The 22,668-nt window shown below is 49.0% G+C and overlaps 1 protein-coding gene across 14 annotated transcripts in view; it reads right to left on the bottom strand.

Moving 5' to 3' along the window:
* Nucleotides 1–22,668, bottom strand: part of TIAM1 (TIAM Rac1 associated GEF 1) — a 355,067-nt gene that overhangs the window by 101,015 nt on the left and 231,384 nt on the right. For all 14 annotated transcript variants that reach the window (XM_054700321.1, XM_054700322.1, XM_054700314.1 and 11 more), the window contains 2 exons: nucleotides 20,871–21,844; nucleotides 5,706–6,153 (listed from right to left, as the gene is read on the bottom strand). In XM_054700321.1, the coding sequence (XP_054556296.1) occupies nucleotides 5,706–6,153; nucleotides 20,871–21,833 (1,411 nt within the window). In that variant the 5' untranslated portion in view covers nucleotides 21,834–21,844. The remainder of the gene's footprint in view (nucleotides 1–5,705; nucleotides 6,154–20,870; nucleotides 21,845–22,668) is intronic.

Here is a 22,668-nt window from a genome sequence, read left to right as displayed (position 1 = left end):
TCATGGGCCCAGGGGCGTCTTAGGGCCCCACAGGCAGTCAGTTTCATAGGTAAGTTCTGTGGTGCTGTGTAGGGACAGGTGGCAGCACTGCTGCTCTGGAGCCCCCTCCCACCACACCTCACGAGACATGCATGAGAAATGCAGTTTACTGCGTTTCTGGACTATGCCCTGGGGGGAAAACAACATATAATATTGGCATTAGGTATGTTAGGGGCAAGGTAAGACATGATAGATTTTTAGTCTCAGATTGTTCCTATAAAATGTCTCTCTAGGGCCTCCCGGGTGGGTAGGGGTCAAGTCTCAGCACTACAGCCTGAGTGCGATCCCCAGCCAGGGAGCTGACCCACATGGCACAGCAGACCTCTCATCTCGTCCGCTGCTCCCCTCAGCAGTGTGTTTCAGCAGATCTGCCTGTTCTGCTCCCCACTCTGTCTCTGGGAAATCCTGCTACCCCTGTCACCTCTGGCTTATACCCCAGTTCTTCTACACAAAAATAAAATTAAAAAAAAATGTTTTTCTAGCAATAAAGCATATCCTTGTCCCTACTGGAAGAGAAGATGCAAGGCTCACATGGGAAGGCCTGCAGGAAACTGGGGCCTGGTCCACACTTGACAAATGTGACAATAACGCAGTGGCAGTAAGAAGTCTTGGACAGATTTGCTACCAAGTGGCTTCATAAATACCCTCCATTGGCCTAAATGTGAGACTCAGCCTAACAGCCATTACTAGTTGAGCTCTTCCTCCCCATTAACTGAGACCCACTGCCAGGCACGTCCAGGTATGACTTTTTGACTCTCAACTCCAACCTAAAGCGACTCTGTCCACGTCTTCCTCACCACATGACACAAGGGCCACAGACTCAATTCCCAAGCCCCAGTCAGCGACCATGGGACCTCCATAGAGCAAGGCTGTGCTTAGTAAAGGAGAAAGATGTGACTCCGTGGAAGAATCACCTTCCTTCAAAGGCAAGTTCCCCAATCCTTAACATTTCACCTCAGCTTTACAGAGCTGGTGCAGGCAGCGTCCTGTCCTGGGCTAGCTGCAGTGCACAGCGCACAAAGCTCAGGCTCCACGAGGCTCTGCCCTGGTGCAGCAACCTCAGCCTTGATTAAACTCCCCACCGCAGGGTGTCCGGTGCTGCCTGATGCTGTAATTGCTGCCTTGTCCACATAATTCAAGACTCTCCATTCTTCCTGCTGTCCAATCAAGTTATATTCACTTTTGTCTTAAAGTTGATGCCTTACGTTTTCTGCGATGGTCACTGTTTATGTTTTCTGTGATGTTCTCTGGTTCGGAGACTAAGATGGTAACTAAGTATTACAGTATTTTTTTTGTTTTGTTTTTTTACTTCTGAGTTCAAAAGTGGCCAACCTATAATTTAATTAAAGATCCACTCTACCCCAACCCTATTTTTCTCACAATCCCTGTTATTTTGAAGATCTTGGGTTGTTGCAAGAAAACACACATCACATTGAGATCTCATCTGTACCTCCGAGTTCTCGGTCTCGACCTAGCATAGATTTGGAGATAAATAGATTTTAAAATACAAAAGGGGGTGTTATTTTCCCCAAATCAGAGGTTCTGTAGGGGGGATGGCAATTTTGTCCCAGGGAATGTGTGGTGATGTCTAAAGACCTTTTTGGTTGTCACCCTTGTGTGTGTGTTGGGGGTAGGGGGAGTACAAGGGGGATCAGGTCCAACTGGCAACTGGTCAGAGGATATGGATGCTGCTAAACCAGCCACACTGCCCAGGCAGGAGAGCCCCCCAACTACCTGGAGTTATCTGGAAAATGTCAACAGTACCCGATTGTGATTACAAAACCCGCCTAAATAAACTTTATGATTAATGATTTGTAGATTCTTAACAAAAAAGGGGTAACTCAAAATTGCTCAATAACCACAGGATGAGAACAGAATAAAGCTTAGGATCCTGACTTGGGGACACCCACAAATCCGAGGTGTGCACACGCTGAGCATTTTAAGGTCACCCCTAATTGCTCTTTTTATGACTTTTCAAACCTTGGTTTACCATCACCCATGTCTCCCTCTAGCCATCTGCTTGTTCCAATAGGAAGATAAACGTGAAGCAGCAAACCCAGAAACTGCAAATTCACTGAGCATTATTGCTATGCCCTTCAGCTGTCCATGGACAGACTCCAGAGACTAATTCAAATGAAATCTTTTTTTTTTAATTAATTATCCTATCTAAAGTAAAAAGAAAAAATCTTTGGAGAAATGTCTATCCCACCAGGTGCTCTGCTTTTTGCTCCTCAGGATCCAAGGATTGCTACGAAGTCAGCAGCAAATCCTGCTTTTGACTGTCAAGGACAGGCCTGAGTCCATCAATATGTAAGGGGGACCATCAGGATTAGGAGGCACAGGACTCAGTGGCTCCATGTTCTAGGCCTGGATCCAACACAGGTTGTGTCACCCAGATCTGGGGCACCAAGGAAGTGAAGGAGCTGCCATTGACAGGCTCATGAGCTGTGCTTCTGAGCCCCCCACCCTTACTTCCTGTACTGTTTATTCTCTAAGAGAATAGCAGAAACAAAACAGCCCCCATCTCCATGCCCCAAGTCAAAAATCACCTAATTATTTTTATTCTAGGCTACTATTCTCAAATCTAGTGTAAGCATCACCTGGGAAGCCTGTTCAAATTACAAACTCTGGGCCTGCTGTGGATTAAATTATGCCCCCCCCCCAATTTCTAGGCTTAAGTACTAACCCAGAATGTGGTTGTATTTGGAGATAAAGTATTCAAACAGCTAATTAAAGTAAAACGAGATCCTATGGGCAAGCCCTAGCCAATCGGACTGGAGTCCTTATAAAGAAGGGGGACTTTGGACAGAGACAGACCCAGACACAGAGAGAGAACCATATGAAGATCCTAGAAGAAAAAAAGTCATGTTTTAGGTCCAAGAGAAAGACCTCATACCTTGACCTTGGACTTCAAGGATCCAGGAATGTGAGGAAATGAATTTCTTTTGCTGAAGCCACCCATTTGATGGTACAGATAAGACAAGGCCTAGGTCCCACCTCCAAACTTTGGAGTTGGTGCAACCCAGAAAGTACCCCAGAATTCTGAGATGTGGGTGGTCTCCTGACCATTCATGCTAAAATCTGGCTCTAATTAAAGTGAGAGACCAGAGAGGCTGCTAGAGGGCACAGAGGTTGTGGTACTTGTGGTGAGCACATCTTGGGGAGGAGCAGGAGGTGGGAGAAGGCCCCCCTTTATCCTGTCATTCTGTCCCCCACAGCACAGCAGGAGGCAGAATTCAGACCCTCTCAGACATGATGACTCTGCAGCACCTCATATTCAGCCACAGCAAGTCACACTTGAAAGAGAAGAGCAGCAGCTCTACTGGGCTCCACAGATGAACATCTGTGCTTCTTGAGCAGGATGACCCCCCCCCAGTACAACAAGGTGCATGTGTGCAAACTGACAGGACTTTTATCAAATTTCACACTCCTACTTCATATGAGTTAAAATTTTAGTATACACTTCTTAAGTATTATAATGCGGTATTTAATTTGGCATAGAAAACAAAACTTGGCATTTACTATCAATATGTCATGTGGTTTTCCACAGAAAACATAACAAAGGCCAGAATTCTACTTCTTGTTCAAACTTCAAAATCCCTAAGGCTGACCTTCAGAATGAGAAAAGGATGTGAAAAAGAACCAGACTCTAGTTCCTAAGACATTCTTGGAAGTGGATCAAGGAGATGTAATAATCTAGCATGTCTGGAAATGAAGAGAAAAGATGGTAACCCCACCTCCCAAAGGCAGCTTCATTGGGTGTGTAGCAGTAGGGGCAACTGCCTGAGCCCCTTGACAACAGAATACAGTCATCTGAGGCCATTGGTGTCTTCCCAATAAGCATCCCTTTTCTGCAGTCATAGACCAGCCATGTTCGCTAGGCCAAGGCCACCCAAGAGAAAGGCAGCCCTGCCTGCCTCCCTTGCAGCTACATGTAACCCACCTCTAGCCAATGGGATGGAAGCATAGTGATTCAGCAACTTCCAGATGTTCCCTCAGGACAGAGGAAAAACCCCTCCAATTCCCCATTTATCTGCATGGCCCCATTTACCTACATGGCCCCATTTACCTACATGGCCCTGGTGGTGGCTACCTTAACCAATGAGACTAAGAGAATGCTCTAGAAATAGTTAGGCAACAAAGTAAAAGAAGCCTAGTTCCCTTGATGATTTCACAGAAAAAAGAGTCACCATACCAACCTTAGATGATCCACATGGGCAGGTGGGAAGGGAATAAAATTCTATCTTGCTTAGGACACTGTCACTGGGGGCTTCTGACACATGTGGCCAAATACAGATTCAAATTAACATACTCCCTTTCTGTTCCACCAGGCATTGAAGCAAGAGGTGGCACCACTAGTACTGGAGACCACCCAAATCCTGCTTGTCCCTGGGGGTTGGCCTGTGCACCCCTTCAGAGCTCTAGGGTGTTCTATGCTGCTGGGATTGGATACTCCACACCAGCCACACCTGGTGAAATCCAACATGGAAGGGCCAGTGTGTGCAGCCACCAATCAGCCCTGCCTCTTCCTTCTGGGGGTGTCCCTCACACCTGTTCCCCTTGCTCACCTATCCTGATATACCCAAATTTTGCTTCAAATCCAGCTGTGATAGGAAGCCTACATGGACTTGAAGTGGTTTTCTTTTTAAGACACAGTATTCACAGATGAGTTATAACTTCTATATGACAGGGCAGAGGCAGACATGTGGAGTGCGTACGTGACTCAACAAGGTATGCAAATGACAATGGACAGACTCGAAGTATTATGCTTATTCATGATAACACCAATCTACACATGCATTATACATCTATATGCATGTTCCCACATATGAAGTGTGATTCTGAAAGTGACTGCTTCACAAATAAATGATGGCTTAGACATTCCACAAAGCATTAGGTTGAACCTTGTGGAATTTGTGCTTTTTATCTTTTTTAACCTGAAAATGGCAGTTTCCAGGAAACTGGGATTCAAATGAAGGATCTTCCCTCCCAAACGTAATTGTGGGAGGGATTTGACTAACAGGCATGATTCCCAAAAAGCATTTTGTAAATTGTCCTTTAGAACTGTCATCAAAACTGGTTGTATCTAGGAGAAAACCAGACCTCGATCATGATTGTGAAAAAAGTAAAGAAAATAAAATAATGGGGTGGAAAGGGGTGCAGGGGAAGGGGGGAGTTATTTACTGATAAAGAGACAGAAAGTTTTAGTTAAATAAGATGATTAAGTGCTAGAGGTATACTGTACACAGAGTGCCTAAGTCAGCAGCAATGGAAGGTACACTTCAAAATTTGTTAATTTTTCTACACTAATATAGTAATTTTCTTGTTCATTGCTTTTAACTATGATTTTATTGCGGTGATACTGATTTACCCCATGTGGATGATTTATGGCTACAGGTTCACGACTCTTCAGGGGCAGGTTACCCGTGCCACGCCCATCGAGCCACACCCATCGAGCCACGTATAGGTAGAGCACCCATAATCCTCTACCTAATCCATGGGCGCCCTCCACCTTTGCCCCCCAGCCTCCACTCTTCCCCTCTGGGCAGCCTCGATCTTTTTTGAATCAACATAAATTTTCTGTAGAATTTGAAACCACAATCCTTGGTTCAGATGCGCCCTGCAGCACAGGTGTACGTGGCGCCAGAGCGCGCTCGCCAGCTCACCTTTCAAGGACACCCAGTAGTGTTTCCACTTCCTGCGGGTGGCCGACTCCACCTTCTTATTCTTCTTGTGCACCAGGAAGTTCTTGACCGCCAGGGCCCCCGCCTTGCGCACTGTGCCCTGTGCGGCAGTGAGCAGGATGTCCGACTGGCCAGGCGAGCTCAGGGTGCCGCTGCTCTGCTCGTCGCTGTGCGCGGAGCCAGCCTCCTCCAGGCTCTCGCTGTTGGTGGTGCTCATCTCCAGCTCCCGCCTGAAATTCTCATACACCCCCTGGCGGGCCGCATCCCCGGTGGAGCTACTGCCGCTGTCGCTGCCCACAAAGGCACGGCCGGAGGGGGGCGAGTAGCTGGAGTTGGTGGCATTGGATCGCCTGGACAGGAGGTCTGTGTCGGTGGTGGCTCCTTCGATCCCACTGTCTGCAAACTCACTGCCCTCCCCTGTGTTAACATCCTGGAGAGGGGGAGAGGAGGGAGGTATCAGGTAGAGAAGTAAGCAGGCTGGCAGGGGGGTTTCAGCCAGGGGCAGTGAAGCTGCAGGAGACCCACAGGGCATTGCTGCTCCCAGCCTCTCCTGGAACCATAACTGCTCAACGCCCCTGGAGCCCGCAAAAACCCAGCTGGCCTACAGAGTAGCTCAGGAAACCTCAAGCTGCCCCAGGGAGAATGCCAACAATCCAGAAAGTTCAAGAAATAAAAGAAGCAAGAACAAGTTCAGAGAACTTACCATTGATACGACTTAGCTAATTATTAGCTAATTAAGTAATTGGCAGATTAGCTACTGAGGCTTCCTCCTCCCCCAGACCCCCTACTCATGTGCTGGGAGAGCTCAGCACCCTCACCCTCAGCTGCCAGCCTGGGGCTCTGGAAAGCTCTGCAGGATGACTAGTCAGCTGTTCCAGGGGGTTACAGCGGGTGACAAGGTCTTCACAGCTGATACATTTCTTTAAAATAAAAATTGGTCTGTAATGTGGGGGCCAGAAGGACAGGAGAGTGCAGCCTTGCCAGCTCACTGAGCAAGGCCCCTCTCCCTGGAGCAGAACAGTCCCCACACTGTGCCCAGCCTCCCTCCTGGAGAACAAGCAGCCTCTCTCTCCACATTGTGCTCAGCAAGCCCGTGGGGCCCACAGCTCCAACACCAGAGCTCCAATTACCTTGCCCTTTCAAAGGCAGGATGCTAGGACACCAACTCACTGCCCTTGGGCCAGCCGACAGCTTGGGGCAGCTGCCAGGAGGCTGACGGGTATGGATTCTCAGTTTAAAGCCCTCCCTGGTGGCCTAGGGGTTAAGTCTCAGAGTTATCACCACTGTGGCCTGAGTTCGATCCCCGCAGCCAGGGAGCTACCCACATGGTGCAGCGGACCTCTCCTGTCTCGCCCTCTGCTCCTCTCAGCAGTGTATTTCAGTAGATCCGCCTGTTCTGCTCCCCACTCTTTCTGGTGAATCCTCTCAACCCCTGCACCTCTGTCCTACACCCCAGTTCTTCTACACAAAAATAAATAAATAAACCTTAAAAAATTAAATTAAATTAAAAAATAAAGCCATTCAGAACAGGCCCATTCGTGAGAGCCCCAGCTCTGAAGATGAACATTTCCAGGACACCGACAGGTCTGTTCTTAAATCAGAATCTTAATTACTCTCAAGTGCTACCAGCCGGTCCACAAACAATAATTAAATGATGGCAGGCATCACAGGAGGGTAATAACAGTGATACTGGACAGCGCAGCCCGACGGTGTTATGGAGAAGAAATCAGACTGGTTTTTCTCCAAGGAAGAGCATGGGAATGAGTACCAGCCTGACACAGGAGCAAAGCGTTATGTGGTCTGGCGGTTTCACTCCTTTGGGCCTTTCGTCTCATAAATAGCTACTGCTGGTTCAAAGAGATTTAAAAAACAGAGTATTCTGGATTGCCAGGAAAATGCATGCTTTGGGGGCCACTCTTTGCTGAGAGGCAATGCGGGATAGACGTAACCACACAGATGGTGCCTGTATGTCCACACCCACTGCACCCTTTCACTTCTTAGTGGAATATCTGAGGGCCTCCCCGGTGGCACAGTGGTTGAGCGCTGGGTTACAAAGCTGCCCGCAGCCTCTGCAGCGCCAGTTCGATCTCCGGCTGCTCCCCGGCCACCGGAGGAGGGTCCCGCATGGCGCGCAGACCTCTCCTGCCGCCCGCTGCTCCCCTCAGCAGTGTACTTCGGTCCTTCTGCCTGCTCTGCTCCCCGCTCTGGCTCTGGTGAATTCTCTCACCCTCCCGGCTTCTGACTGTACCCAGTGCTTGTATAAATAAATGAATGAATGAATCAATCAATCAATCAATCTTTTTTAAAAAAAAAAATCTGCACTACTTATAAAAAAAAAGTTGAACCTGGCATTCCCTGGTGGCGCAAGGGGTTCACACGCAAGCTAGAAAGCTTTCCACAGCCATTGCAGCGCGAGTTTGATCTCCAGCCAGGGAGCAACACACATGGCGCAGCAGACCTCTCTTGCATCACCTGCTGCTCCCCTCACAGTATATTTCATTCAGTCTGCCTTTCTACTCCCCACTCTGTCTGCAGTGAATCCTCTCACCCCTGCACCTCTGGCCTGTACCCCGGTTCTTATATGCATAAATAAATAAATCTTTAAAAAAAAAGTTGAACCTGTAGATTGGTAGCTGCGAGAGCTGGGGGGAGCAGGATGGTGAGAAATGGGGAGATGCTGATGAAAGGTCCAGACTTCCAGTCCTAAGAGGAAAAGTTCTGGGGGGCTGGCCAGCATGGTGACTATTGGTGATAACACTGCGTTGTACGCTTGAAATTTGCTAAGAAAGTAGGTTTTAAGGGTTCTCACCACAAAAAAAGGGTAATTACATGAGGTGGTGGAGGTGTTAATTAAGTTGAGTGTGGCAATCATTTCACAATGTACACATATATTAAATCATCACGCCGAGGCCCTTTATCATAGAAAAACAAAGCGTGCAAAATGAAGGGGGGAGGGGACTAGATCCTTTTACTGGAGAAGCCCAGCGAAGGCCAGCACAGGCAGGGGCTCCAGGCTCATGGGGTGTGGGGTGTACGGAAACCTCCCTATTGTCTTTGCAACTTTTCTATAATTCTAAAGCTGTTCTCAAATGAAAAGTAGTTTAAAAAGAAAAAAGAAATGAGGGGGAGTTAAAGGGGAAAGTCACAGGAGGGAGTCAAGAAAGCTTGACTACCTTGGGGGCCAGGGGGTTTTAAGGGGACAAAGTTGCCATGGATGCAGCTTAGATGCAGACCCGCCAGGGGTACTAGTCCCAGCACCCAGCTCTGCCCTGTCCTGCCCATTAGTTGCTATAGATGGTCATGAAGGGCCCGGATCCAGAAGGCAAAAACCCGCTGCACACTGCCATAGAGCCACACAAATGTCCCCTGGCGGGGACATTTAGCACTTGCCTCCTTGTCTGCAAGACAGTAAGTCAATACAACCATCACGGATTCTTGAAAACCATCATGAGTCGTGGGAGATGAGCAGTTTGTCAATTTGCTTCAGTTCTTTTCTGTAAGAAGGGAAGGACTCAGGGCCTCCCCTGGTGGCGGAGCGGTTGAGCGCTGGCCTGCGAAGCTGCCCGCAGCCTCTGCAACGCGGGTTCGATCCCCGGCCACCGGCGAGGGTCCCACATGGCGCGCAGACCTCTCCTGCCATGCCCGCTGCTCCCCTCAGCAGTGTACTTTGTCCATCTGCCTGTTCTGTTCCCCGCTCTGGTTCTGGTGAATTCTCTTACCCTCTCGCGCTTCTGACTGTACCCAGTGCTTGTATAAATAAATAAATAAATCTTTAAAAAAAAAAAAAAAAGGGAAGGACTCAGCTGTGAACTCTCCTCTCATAGGCAGGAGGGGAGAGGCTTCGAGATGAGACAAGGAAGGACAAGCTACACAGGTAGTCTGCCCGGGGCCATAACAGAAAGACCTTGGAACGAGGGAGGAGCACATCAGTCCCAGGAGTCTTGTACTTCCCGCAGCTCTAGAACAGGAGGAAGTAAGCAAGCTGTCGCCTTTGAGTAGGTTAATAGTAACAGATGAGGATGCTGGGGCTCAGAGGTCACAAACTTTGCTTCCAAACAAATCTCCCACTTTTACATGGCCACCCCATTGTTCAGCTGTAGGAAGCATCTACAACTGTAGGAAGCACATCCCAAGAGTCACCTCCATGTCTTCCCTTCGTTGGTCAACAGTGCCCCTTCTAGATTTTCCCAATGACGTTTCATTGATTTCCCTTGACTTACCCTGCAGAGTTCAAACCTGAAAGAGGATGAGGATCACTGAGGCAGAGACGGGACAGGCGCCCCCCTAACAGCATGACGTTCCCACCAATTCCTCACCCATCCCTTGAGAGAATGTCCTAACCTCTCCTCCACTAAGACAGAATTAAGACCTCTATAGACACTCACCTCTCTGTCAGGCCTGAACATCTGCACATGCCAACCAGCACTGTCACCTTGCAAGGGCCCAGGCTGTGTGTGTTCAACTCTGGGGTCACCACTGAAGTGAGCAAAGAGCTCCAGGTGAGAGGTCTGTGGGCCCCAGCTGAGCTTGCATACTTTGAGGAACACAACCCTAGTGTAACCGCTTGGGAATGCTCTAGATCTAGTCTCCACAAGTGGTTAAGCAAGCTCTGGGGCAATATGCCCCCACTGATATGTGACCCAGCCTGTTGGGAAGCAGAGGCTGCCAGGACCCAGCCCATTGGCTCATGATGCCTGGGATGCCCAGAATACCCAGATGCCCATGATCCGGCATCATGGGAAAGATGACTACCCAGCAGAGGCACTACTAGACACCTGACTGTCCCCTACAGACCAGCCACCTCCAACTGTATTGGGGAAAGAGTGATCGAGCAGAGGGCTGCACCAACCAGAAGTCTAAGGGCCATGCAAGGAACACACATTTCTAGGTTTTAGAATCTCCAGCACAAGCCAAAGTTTGTGATGTAGAGGCTGTGGGTTCCCATTTTGAAAGAGCCAATGATCCCTCGGAAGCTGCATCCCAAACGCCCGTCACACCCAGAGACCAGAATGCATTTGCTCAGATGTGGGTTCCCATGGCTCAGAAGGCAGGCCGCATCTCACAAGATGGCGGTCATCTATCTGGAAGGGCTCCTCCCACCCATCCATCTCCATCTCCAGGATACATCACTCCAAAGCTCATTCGCCCCATGCTCCAAAGCCCCTGAGACCTTCTTCAGCCTTCCCAGCAGCAAGGGACACTGAAGGACATTCTCAGGGAAGAGTCCCAAAGGAAGCTCAACCATTTTGGTGGCAAAGGCAAGGTTTGCTCCTTCGTAACTCATCATGTGAGCATCTGATGGGCCCTAGAATATTTAACCAAGTATTGAATTTTCACCCATCACTCAAGGGAGAGCAACAGATAACAGTAAGACCCTAACTAGACAGAGGAAACAAATCCCAACATCAGCATGATCTGAAAACAGCTCAAAATTAACTTCCCCTGTTAGAAACACTTCTTTGGAGAACATCATTCCGGGAATAGACAGTCTTACATCCTGCATGCTCTGGACAAGTCCTCGTGAGCCAGATTTTCAGAGCACTCACAGCTTCCACTCCATTGCCAATTTCCCAAAATGAACACAGGCACCTCCCTACTGGATGCATGAGTGGCCAGCTGTGGCCCCAGACCTTCACAAGCTGCTGGGCTAGGGCTTTCTTCATTATTTCAGCTGAACAACAAATGCTTAGATGGGCTCAGATATAAAATGGAGACAAGAAGCAAACTCATACCCTGCTCCCCACGGCCTTGAATAAGAAGTTCACAGAGCCTGAATGTGGACTACTGCCACATAGCACCAAGGCTCCCAGAGGGACAGGATTTCTGTGTTGAAGATATGTAAACATAATTTTGAAAAGGTAGTTAGCCCCCAAGTTCAAGGGCTCTGAGACAATTCAATGATCAACTGAATACTTGAAGTTGTCAGTACAACACAATTAAAAACTCTTTTGTGGGTGGCTTTGTTTAATGTTTCTGATGAGGCCAGCTGAGCTTTAATAAACCTGTGCAGAGTAGCTAAATATGGTCTTAGAGCCTTCACTTAATTCTCGTGAAGAAATTTTGGCCTGCAGAAGCCCTGATTTAGAACATTTTCTACCTTGTTCAAGTCTAAAACATTCTTTTCCATTTATCATCTTCTTTGTATCTCTAAAATATAAGATCCCACCTCCCACACAAAGGCACACACCACGAGTACTGTCTTTGGTTACCAGCGTTCCCTTGTTGGTATTTTAAGGATGCTCCTAGGATACTCTCTCTCTGGAACCTCAGTACAGGCAACAGACATTTTAGGCAAGTAACCCTGAAGCAGCTGTGCCTCAGTTTCCTCATAATGGGAACAGCAACATTAACACCTTTGTAAATGCTGTGAGATTGAGTGGGTCAACCCAAGAAAAGTTTCTAGAACTTTCTAAAAGCACGTGGTAACTGCTCAAGACTGTCAACTATAAATACTGTCATTTCCATCTTCAGCCTTACTTATTTCTCCATCTGAGAAGAAAAGACACTGCCTACTTCTGTTATTAGCTTCCTGCACCAACTAAAATGGAAGAAAAGCTCATGATACAGAATTTGAGGAAAGCAGGGTCTTGAGGGAAAAACAAAGAGGCAGCCCAAGGCTGGTGTGAGCTTATCAAGTCCCTTTTTCATTATTTTCACATTTACCAAACAACACAATAAAGTAAGAAAACGGTGACTTTTTCTACACTGTAAATGAGCGCTGGGTGCTGTTACTAATAATCTCCAGTCCTTATTTGCTGGAGATACTACAGTACCAGCTCTCCACTGTCCTGAGGTTCTTGTTCTCTCTCTCCCTCTCTCCCTCCCTCTCTCTGTCTCTTTCTCTCTTCCCTCCACCCTCCCCCAAATGCCCCGTGCCTTTGTCTGTCCCACTACTAACACCTGGCACCTGTCCTAGCTCCCAGGAAAAGTCTCCATGCCTCTCACATTTCCCACACCATTGCTATCTTCCCTAATGATTTCCAACAGAGTGACTACAAATTTCTCTTGATCATAGCCACTGCAAGCGAAGTCCTTATTGTTGCTAAGAAAGGACTGAAAGGTAAGTTGTCAAATGCCTGAAATGCTGCTTCAGGTAGCGCCAGGTAGGAGCGTGCCTCCAAGTTCATGGCTCATCTTCTGTTTTCATCTGTCTTGCTATGCCCAAGTGTCAAACCTCACCATCGCCATCCTCTTCCTCGCTACCTGGTTCGGCATCACCACCCACCCCTTTGCTCCTTCCCGAGCACCACATGCGTGGCTCGGCTGCAGGCCTTCATCTCTAGCTTCCCTCCATCACCCTATCCGCACCCCCTTGCTGCACAGACCTCCCAGGAGCAATGTGGAGGCTGCCACGCTCTCACTCAAGGTTGTTCACACCAATGTCCAAATGCACCTGCCAACCAATGACACAAATAGCTCATTCCAGGGTCACTCCAAGCCTTCAGACTTCCAGAAGTTTTAGCTCAAGCTGCTCCTTCCCCAGCGGGAAGCCTTCTCTGACCCCCCATGGCCATGCCAATGTCTCTACAGCATCTCCTTTGCCCAATCCCATTCTGTTCCAGCTCTGCTGACCTCGCTGTTCTCCCTTAAACACTCAGGGCACCCCTCACCTTGCAAATCATGGCCACTGACCCCCCCACCTCTCCTTCAAGTCCCTGCCCAAGGCTGCCCTCTCCGGGGCTGCCCGAGAAGGCGTCACCACATCCCCCGTTCTCTGGTCTTTCTGCTGTAACATGTCATTTACTTATTATGCTCGTTGTTTTGCAAACTTCACCCCCACCAGCTCCGTGAGCCCAGGGAGCTTTTCTTGTCGATGCCTCCCCAGTGCCAAGAATAGGCCAGGCGTGGGGTAGGTGCTTCAAAAAAAACAACACTGTTGAATGAAACAACGGCTGTTCATTTTCCACCATAATCTCAAAACAGGGAAAGCTGTTCCTCGTGGAATACATTTTAGTTTTATTTAAAGGTTGAGTTGGTTTGAGATTCAGCTCACCCGTCCCTGAAGGTGAGGTGACACGTTGGCCGTCACTGCAAAGCTTACCTCGGGCAGGCAACAAGCCATCCAGGCTGACCACGTCTCTTCAAGAGCCATTGACATTATTTCTCTTATTTTTGTAAAAGCAGAGAAAGTCAGAAAGGGAGACTGGATTGGTGATTGCTCCACAGTAGACAATCTATCAACAGGAGGTCCAGAGCCATCAGGCCCAGGGCGGTGCTGAGCCTGGGGGGTTTCCTCAGCTCTACCGTGGGCCCCCAAGGAGATGCCTGGCAGGGAAGCTTTCTGCCCCCGATTCTGACTAGAACACCAATCACAACCCCTCACTGCACTAAGAGCACATCCAGAGTATAGACTTTCCTCGCGGGCCAACCTGAGACTGTGACTTTCAAAGACCTGAACTTCCCCAACCAACATTAGGATAAGTGAGCAGCTCTCCAAACGGGGAGCTGGGGTCCGCAATCCTTCTGGTGGGTCCCTATGACTCTCCCTTCTCCAACTACCCGAGCAAGGCCAGAGGTTCCTCGCGCAGTCCAACCAATGCAGTGCATGCAGGAGAGCGAATGCAGAAGCAGACGTGACGCTGGTGTCTTCTGCTAAGGCAGGCATTGCCGAGAGCTGCGAAAGTGCCAAACAGCACTATTCATCTCCCTCATTTGCTTTATTGAAAAAATAAATAAATAAAATGTTATGTGAGCATGTCACAGATTTATTGCTGCCTTTCTGAAATGATTTAACACATATTTTTTCATTTCCTTTTCACTTTCTAACGGGACAAGTGTGTCGAGATATAACCCTGCATGAACAGAAGCCCTCTGGAATCTGGGGCGCTTTTTACCAGAATTGAGAGGACTGCTGACACAGTGCTGCTCCATCACGCACTCCCCAAAAGATCTGGGCAAAGGAGATGGATGTTCTTGTGGAAAATAGATGGGCTCGTTTCCAACATAAACATTTCACTGCTTAACTCACATGCCAAAAAGGAATGATCAAAAGGAAAGAAAAGAAAAAAGAAAGAAACACAACAATACAGGAGCATCAAACAGGAGACAGAGAAGGAAGAGTTTTTAAAAAAAAAAATGGATTTGATCTGAAAATGTTTGTTTCATGAAAAATTAACCAGAGGTTCTAGATGAACTTTGGAGGACCCGGGGATGTCCTGAGATTATATACAGAAGGGTGGTCCCCATATTTATCTAAGAAAAACAACCAAATGTTTCATGCAATTCTCAAAGGAGTCTGGGGCCAAAGGTTGAAAAGTTCTTGGATTGGGTGTCAATTATAGCTCTGGGGACAGGGGGAGGAGGAACACTTGACTCCCAAGTCCTTTAAGCATAAACTAAACAAAAAAGTAAAATCAACACAATTTTTCTAGGAAGTCAAGATTTTCTCCTGATAACACTACAGCTTTATCTCGCTGGAATCTCCAGACTCTTTTTTTTAAAGATTTATTTATTTATGCATACAGAGCTGGGTTTCAGGCCAGAGATGTGGGAGAGGTGGGTGAGAGGATTCACCAGAGACAGAGCGGGGAACAGAACAGGCAGACTGAATGAAATACACTGCTGAGGGGAGCAGCGGGAGAGACAGGAGAGGTCTGAGGTCTGCTGTGCCATGTGGGTAGCTCCCTGGCCTGCTGGGGATCGAACTTGTGCTGCAGAAGCTGCGGATTGCTTCATAGTGTGGTGCTTAACCCCTTGCGCCACCAGGGAGGCCCAAGACTCTTGCTGGTTCAGGCCAGAGGGCAGCACAGGGCTCCTACAGCTGACTCCACGGCTCTCAGAAACCACTGTCTCCTGCTCCAGGAGTGGGGAATACTATGCTCTTGTCAGCCAACAACCCCTTTCAGCTTCTACACCAGAAGGTTCTAATCCTAAAATCTGGAATTAAAACAGCTGAAGTGAAATCCATTCAAGCACAGGGAGGCTGTGGTGTGCAGGAGCCAGGGGTGCTTCAGAAGAGGGGATCCAGGTCTGTGATTAGGAGGATCTGGATTTTAATCCAGCTGTGAGTCCTCGTCACATCATCTAGTCTCTGTCAACCCACTTCCTCCCCTGACAAGCGACGGGGCGGGAGAGAGATGGCAGCCAGCAGGCACTCGGAGTCGGGCTGAAATGAACCCTGCCAGCAGCCCACAGCCATCAGGAGCTCTCTCTGCCTCACCTCCATACCAGGTAGGGCATGAAGAATTGCTGGGAACATGGTAGTGTCAGAAGTGGGACATGTCTCCTGGGGGTTGGGGGAATCTAAGAAGCCCCCCTGCTGCTCACCAAGGCCACAGGCCCAGAGACCTTCTCAGCACCTCCATCCCACTCTTTCATCTCCCCATGGATGAATGAAGCTCTCCTCACAAGTCAGCTCGCGGGCTCCGAGCCAAGGCTTCCCTTTGAAACACAGAACCTGGGGACCAGACACTCCACAGAGGGCACTTTCTGCCTCCACTCGCCTCTGAAAGACTCAAAGACGCAGGAGAGCTGAACTCAAGATTAACCCGACTCACCATCACAAGTCACCATTGTTTCCTGGCTTCTGCGATGTGCCTGGAGCCTCACATTCACTCCCCAGTGGAATCTGACAGTAGATTCGTGAAGGAGGCCACGACCCATCTCAGGCACAGAGCCCACAGGCTGGACCTTACAACATCCGGCCTGTCACCGGGCCGCTAACCATGTGGACACCTCGGGAGGGAAGTCCAGGCTGTGGTGACAGCATTTTATTGTTCAGATATTTATGGAATTATTCATAGCATTTGATAAGTAGTGGACTATTTCAAATGAAGTCGCTTATGTCCAATACAAAATGGAGACACTCATGTCAAAGCACAAACACACTCGGGGGAGGTAAATAAAAACAAAACCCCAAAGGACTTATGGAAGCAGTGGTGAGAGCTTTCCAGAACTTTCTCTGAGCAACCAGACACACTAGTCCTGGGCACAGAGACTCTAAAAGGAAATATGAAAACGGCAGCTGGACGCCAGCAGACCACAGAGGCAACCCAGCACGCATCTGCTGGCTGAGATCGGCCACTCAATCGCAGCAGCACTGAAAGCACCTTGCTCCTCTACCGGGAGCACAGCTGCCCACCTGCACCCTCCCGAACAGAAGAGGTGAGAGCGGACAGTGCCCTGCCTGGACCTTGGCTGCTTGCTGTTTGGCTCCTTAACGACCAACTACATAGAATACATCAAGGCCGATCCTGGGTGGCCGGCTGGGGGTGTGGCTGCGGGGGCTCCCTCCTCACTCTGATGATCAGGGGCTGGATTATGCCTGTCAAGCTCACCATCCATTTGTTCATTAGTTTGCTAAGCAGCAGATGGATTGACAGTTGGGAAGACACCACCATGAAAGGAATTCTGCTCAGGACAGGTCACAAGGCCAGTGGAAGAGCAAATCAACCCAAGGGACGAACCCTGTCCTCTCTGGTCCATGGAGATCAGCACCAGGAAACCGTGCTTGAAGGCACCTGGGCAAAGCTGGACGCACTGCAGGACTGGCTGGAACACAGACACATGTGCTCAAATGCACCTAACAAACACTCCCTCAGCATTCCTGAGAGGCAGCACTCATGAGACGTCACAGCTCAGACCCTGAATGTGAGCTCCAGTTCTCCCTGGCCCTGTAGTACATCCAATGACTGAGCAAACACACAGGGTCAAAACCTCCTTCTTGATCACTCTCAAATCAAATAAAGCTGTTTGCATTATTTCAGATCAAATACACCTCCTCGCAGTCTTAGGCGCTATTCTCTGGGCACACATTCCGCCAGGAACCTCTTCCTGGGGGGGCAGAACTGCTGACGGGACAGTGGTGACAGGCTGGATTTCATCACCAGGACACAGGGGTGGAATTATTTCACATCCAAGCTCTCTTGCTGGGCCCCCTCGGTCAGAGACTTTACCACCACCAACAAAATAGGAATTCTTTTCAAGGAAGCTTCCACACACCCACTGCCTCTTAAAATACACAGTTTGGAACGTAGTGGGTTCTCAAAAGAAATTGCGTTGGATGAACACACCAATCTTAAGAGTGGAAGGCGTGGGTGAGTGGACGGTGTTATGCAGAATCCCAGGGTTTGTTGCAAGTCATTAAGAAGCCTCCCTCCACACAGAAAGTCAATACGAAAATAATACACCCGCTCACCTTATAGACTCTGCAAGAGGCTTCCAGGCCCCATGACCCACTGGGTTCACCTGCCGGTCCTGTCGGAGGCTGGTGCCCTCACCCGCCCGAGGGGCAGCCAGCGGAACCCCAAGCTAGAGTGACTCGCCCAAGGTCACCAGCCCGTTGGCATCAAGCCAAGAAGCCAATGCACTTAAGATTCCCAGGCCGCTGCACTGTGCATTACATTAAGCCGCCTGAGCGGTGACTTTCTGAGACACCACATTTCGATGATCTCACTTCCATATATTAACAATGTTGGAAGGCAACCAGTCAGAGAATGGAGATTTCACATAACAGTTACACGTGAGAGTTTTCAGGGGGGTTGGCTCTGAAGGAGACAACGCTCTAGGTTCTTCTGGCAGCAGTGGTAACCCAAAGCTCATGCTCATTAGCAAGGGGTTGGGGTAAAGCACAGGCCCAGCTGTCCCAGCAATGGAGATAAGGAGCCAGGATAGAGTACCCCTCTCAAATCACACATGGAGTAGGAGCTAACATAACATTGTTCCAGATGAAAGTAACACTTGCAGGTGATGCTGCTTTTTCAACAGTTTGTAGCTGGTAACATACCCCTTGCTAAAATTCCAAATACCACAGACCATTGCTCTGAATCAGCCCCCCAATAGCAATCTGAGATTGTCCGGGACAGAGCCTTCAGTGCATTTGAGGTGATCCTTGAATAGGGCACCTATCTCACCTGTGCCTCACCTGACCAACTGACCATGCAGGAGTATGCCAGGGAGCACAGGGATCGGCCATCATATCCACCATCACGGTCTCCCTTTAGCAAAGAGATGAGCAAAAATGCAGGCAGTGCATCCAGATGTAAGCTGCACACTCACCTACTCAGACCATGGAGTCAACTCCTTAACCAAGTTGTTTCTAGGACTCAAGATTTTGAAATAAACTCCAAACTACCCCCAGTCCTCACCTCACAGGACACCACTAATAAAATAAAATAAAAACCACAACAGAAAGGTTCTCCCTCCTTGGCTGCTCAGACCCTACCAGGTACTGTGCTGCAGGCACCATCTCATTCATTTTCTCAAAAAGCCTTATTATTAACCCCCCCAAATGACAGATGAATAAATTAAGATATCAGGAGACTTAAAATTTTTGCTGAAAGTCCCCTAAGAAGAGGTAGAACCAGGGTGCTGGTTCAATAAAACCTGACTGGACATCAATAAAACCTGCTCTCCCATGGATGAATGGATTAAAAACACCACCATCCACGGTCTGCATACACAGTGGTGGAACATTAGTCAGCCCTGAAAAGGAAGGAAATTCTGACACAGGCTACGGCATGATACACCTGGAAGACATGATCCTAAGTGAAATAAGCCAGTCACAAAAAGACAAATATTATGACTTTGCTTCTATGAGGAACCTCAAGGAGCCTATCAAATTCATAAGGACAGAAAGTAGAGCAGTGGTTGCCAGGGGCAGGGAAAGGGAGAATACAGGAAGCTGGTATTTAATGGTCACGGACAGCACTTCCATCTGGCAACGGTATGGTAGAAATGGGGGTACAATATAAGTGACCTCAGTTTCACTGAACTACACACTTGAAAATGGTTTTTAAGATGGTCACAGTTATGTGCACTGACCATCATTTAAAAAAAAAAGTTTTAAAAAGAGAAGGCAAAGGTTAAACACACTCCTCTAATAAATCTGGAAGGCTATACAGCCATTTTTTTTATAATTCTAATGCAGAAATCTAGAGTAGCTTAACAAAAATCTGTATCCCTGGATGACTTTGCATATGAAAATTTAAAATTCTAAAGTAAAATTAGAAACCTGAGATCTTGAAAAAAGTAACTGTTAATCTGCTCTTCAGTGAGAACTAATTTAGCCTAATGCCTGTCTTCCAGGGGTCCACTTCAGGTTCCCCACCATCTGCCCATTATGCTTAGACCCCTTTCTGAGAGAATTTAACCTTCAAATGCCCATCTGACCTCAGCAGTGGGGTGCAGCACCATCTCCTACTGGCCAGTTCAGAGGCACCTGTTGCTTTCCCACTGAATACAGCAGTGGCCACTGGTGACACTGGTGGGTGACACACCCATCAAGGCAAATGAACTCATTGCGGATTTTGACCTGCAGCACCATCTGCAAACCAGCTCTCCATCCTCAACACAAAGTCCACTGCAGGGAACAGCAGAACCAGGAAAGGACCAAGACAGGCAGGAAGGATGTGTTATCCTCAAGTTCATTACCACTACCAGGGAAGGTAACAGGTCCTCCTGTCATTGCATCGCTGCAAAGTGTTTTCACACCCACGCTCTTGTGCATTAGACCAAAAAGCAGGCAAGTGGAGCACTTTAGCCCCACTTTTCAGAGGAGGAACTAGACATCAGAATTTGTACAGGGTCAAACAACTAGTTAGCTACCCAGCAGGAACTGGAAGTCACCCATGTCATGCCTTCTGGTACCCCTCCCCCCAGTGACAGGGCCGGCCAGCAGCGCAAGGAACAGGAAATTGAAGTGGCTCCTGGTAAGACAGCCAGCCTGCCAACCTCCAAGAGAGCTGACAAATGACCAAAAGCGCCTCCTCCAACGGACTTCCAACTAACCTCTTCCCACCTGCGGCGCTGAGGACGCAAGCTCCCGGAGTCCACAGCCCAGCGCGCCCATCTGTGCCCAGAAAGGACCGCCCGTAGAAAGGAAGCTCGGAATAAGCAGCCCGCGGTTGCAGATCCGAGTTGGAGAGGCAGTTTCCCAGGATGAACTTATCAGCTTTATTCCCACTCCTATCACATCCCCCACAACACACACTCCTTCCTGAATCCCCACCCCTTCTCCGCAGAACTGTAAGTAAGAGGGGCCAAGCAGGAGAGAGCGGAGTGTTCAGAGACGCGGCGCCAGAGGCAGCAGGCAGCAGGCACACGCAGGGTAAAGCCCGCCGAGAGGTGGGGAACCGTGGAAAGAAAATCATGCACTTTCAGAGTCATGCACCATTTCCAAAATAGTGAAGCAGATTTCAATCACTTTACCTGAGTTGTTTTGGCTCTTCTGCCTTGCATGCTGCTGCTGTGGCTCATTGGCGGGTTGGTGGCACCTTCAGAAAGACAGTGAGATTTCCTACAGGGAAGTGTGTTGTAATTACTGTACGGAAGAGCCTCTTCAGCAGCAGCTGGTGGCATCTTATGGTTTGCAAGATCGGGAATATCAGACACCAAATTCCGACAATAGCCTGGAAATTTGCTCCTCGGCCCCCCGTTCGCTGTCACCCCAGAGTTTTTCTGGGCATACAAGTCGCCCAGGGAATTGGCACGCTGACAGCCGCTGAGCTGCCGGGGACTCGCGCGGGTTTCCATCCCCCGAGTCTCCCCGCTCTCCTTCTCTTCCGCGGAACCCAAGATTTCTTCGTTGCTTGTTAAATGTTCTTGGCTCAGATCAGAGAGTGAGAATTCCAGGCTGTCCTCCCGCCAGATGTCTGCTGATTTGGAGCGTTTCTTCTTAAAGCTTGCCGTCTCCATGAATGCGGGCCCGTTGGAGGTATAGGGGCGCTGCCTCCTGCCTGCCTCTGCCAAGCATGTAGCGTCATCCCCGTAGAGCCGGCTCTGCTCCGAGTCTGGCACGCTCTGCACAGAGGTGGCTGTGAGCACGATGTTGCTGTCCACGCTGGGGGTGACGGAGGAATCCGTGAAAGACACCGGTCTCAAGCCCATGTCCACTCGGTCCACCCAGATGGGGCTCCCGAAGTCCTCTAGGGTGCCTTCCTGCGGAAAAGGCTCCAGACCATTTTCGGCCAGGGACTGGGGGATGCTGGGGGTGCTGCTGGAGCGGGCGCTCACTTCGGAGTTGCGGTGGATCACCTTGCCCGAGGACGAGTGCCTGGTCCTCCGAGGCTTGTGTGACAGGCGCAGCGAGCGCGACGTGTGCTTGCGCCCCAGGATGGGGTGCTTTTCTCCATAAAACTCATGCTCTACATTTTGACTTTCTGCGTTTCCCATGGTTTTATGGTCTGTAGAAAGGGAGGGGGGAAAAGGAGGCGATCACTGAGTCACCAGTGGGTACAGGTAACTAAATAGACCTCAGCAGGAAGGGTGGGTTACCAGTTCCGCAGGTAACACCCTCCTATACACACCTGGCAGGTGCGTGGACTCCTACTCTGCAGCAGGTGAGAACTGACATCAGCCGCTGAGATGGCTCCCCAGAGACCGCTAAGAGAAATACACATGTGCCCAGGGAGCACACCCCACCTCCAGGGCTGGCAACCCTTGTCTTTCCTCCTGAACCCCACACTTAGGTATTTAAAGTTGGACCAACACGTCTGCTAAGTAAGTGACTTTCCTTTTGAAATGACATCTTTCAAAAAATGAAACAAAATTCGCAAGAGCCTTTGATAATTTCTTCCCTTCCTCCCCAGGCTGGTTTGGCTTCAGCCCAACTCCAGCTCTGTCAAAATCAATCAAAAATGGAAAAGCGCAAGACCTAAGTCTGATCAATGCTTTGCTAATATATTAAAGTTGAAAAGAAAAATTACTTTACCTTCAGCTGCACGGCATCCTAAACATCTAGTGTTTGTGGGGTTTTGGGAGGGAGTGTGAAAAGGAAGGGGGTGGAAGGGAGATGGGCAAAACAAAATAGAAACCCCATTCTCTGCCTAATAGCAGACTAATGGGTTTATTTCTGGGAGCATATCCAACCTGAGAACATTAATCTGGTACAGAGTGCCCTGAAAACAGAAATTCACATTCTGAAACCGCTAAATGTGATTCAGCCTTTTGGGGCTACCCAAGTTAATTCAAGTCCCTCCTTAATATTTTTCCTGCTTCTCTCACTGAC

The sequence above is a fragment of the Talpa occidentalis genome, unplaced genomic scaffold (genome assembly GCF_014898055.3).
Source record: "Talpa occidentalis isolate TD23 unplaced genomic scaffold, MPIMG_talOcc4v2.1 talOcc4.4, whole genome shotgun sequence".
Classification (NCBI taxonomy): domain Eukaryota; kingdom Metazoa; phylum Chordata; class Mammalia; order Eulipotyphla; family Talpidae; genus Talpa; species Talpa occidentalis.
The sequence above is the reverse complement of the archived record's forward strand: the minus strand, read 5'-3'. Positions and strand labels throughout refer to the sequence as shown.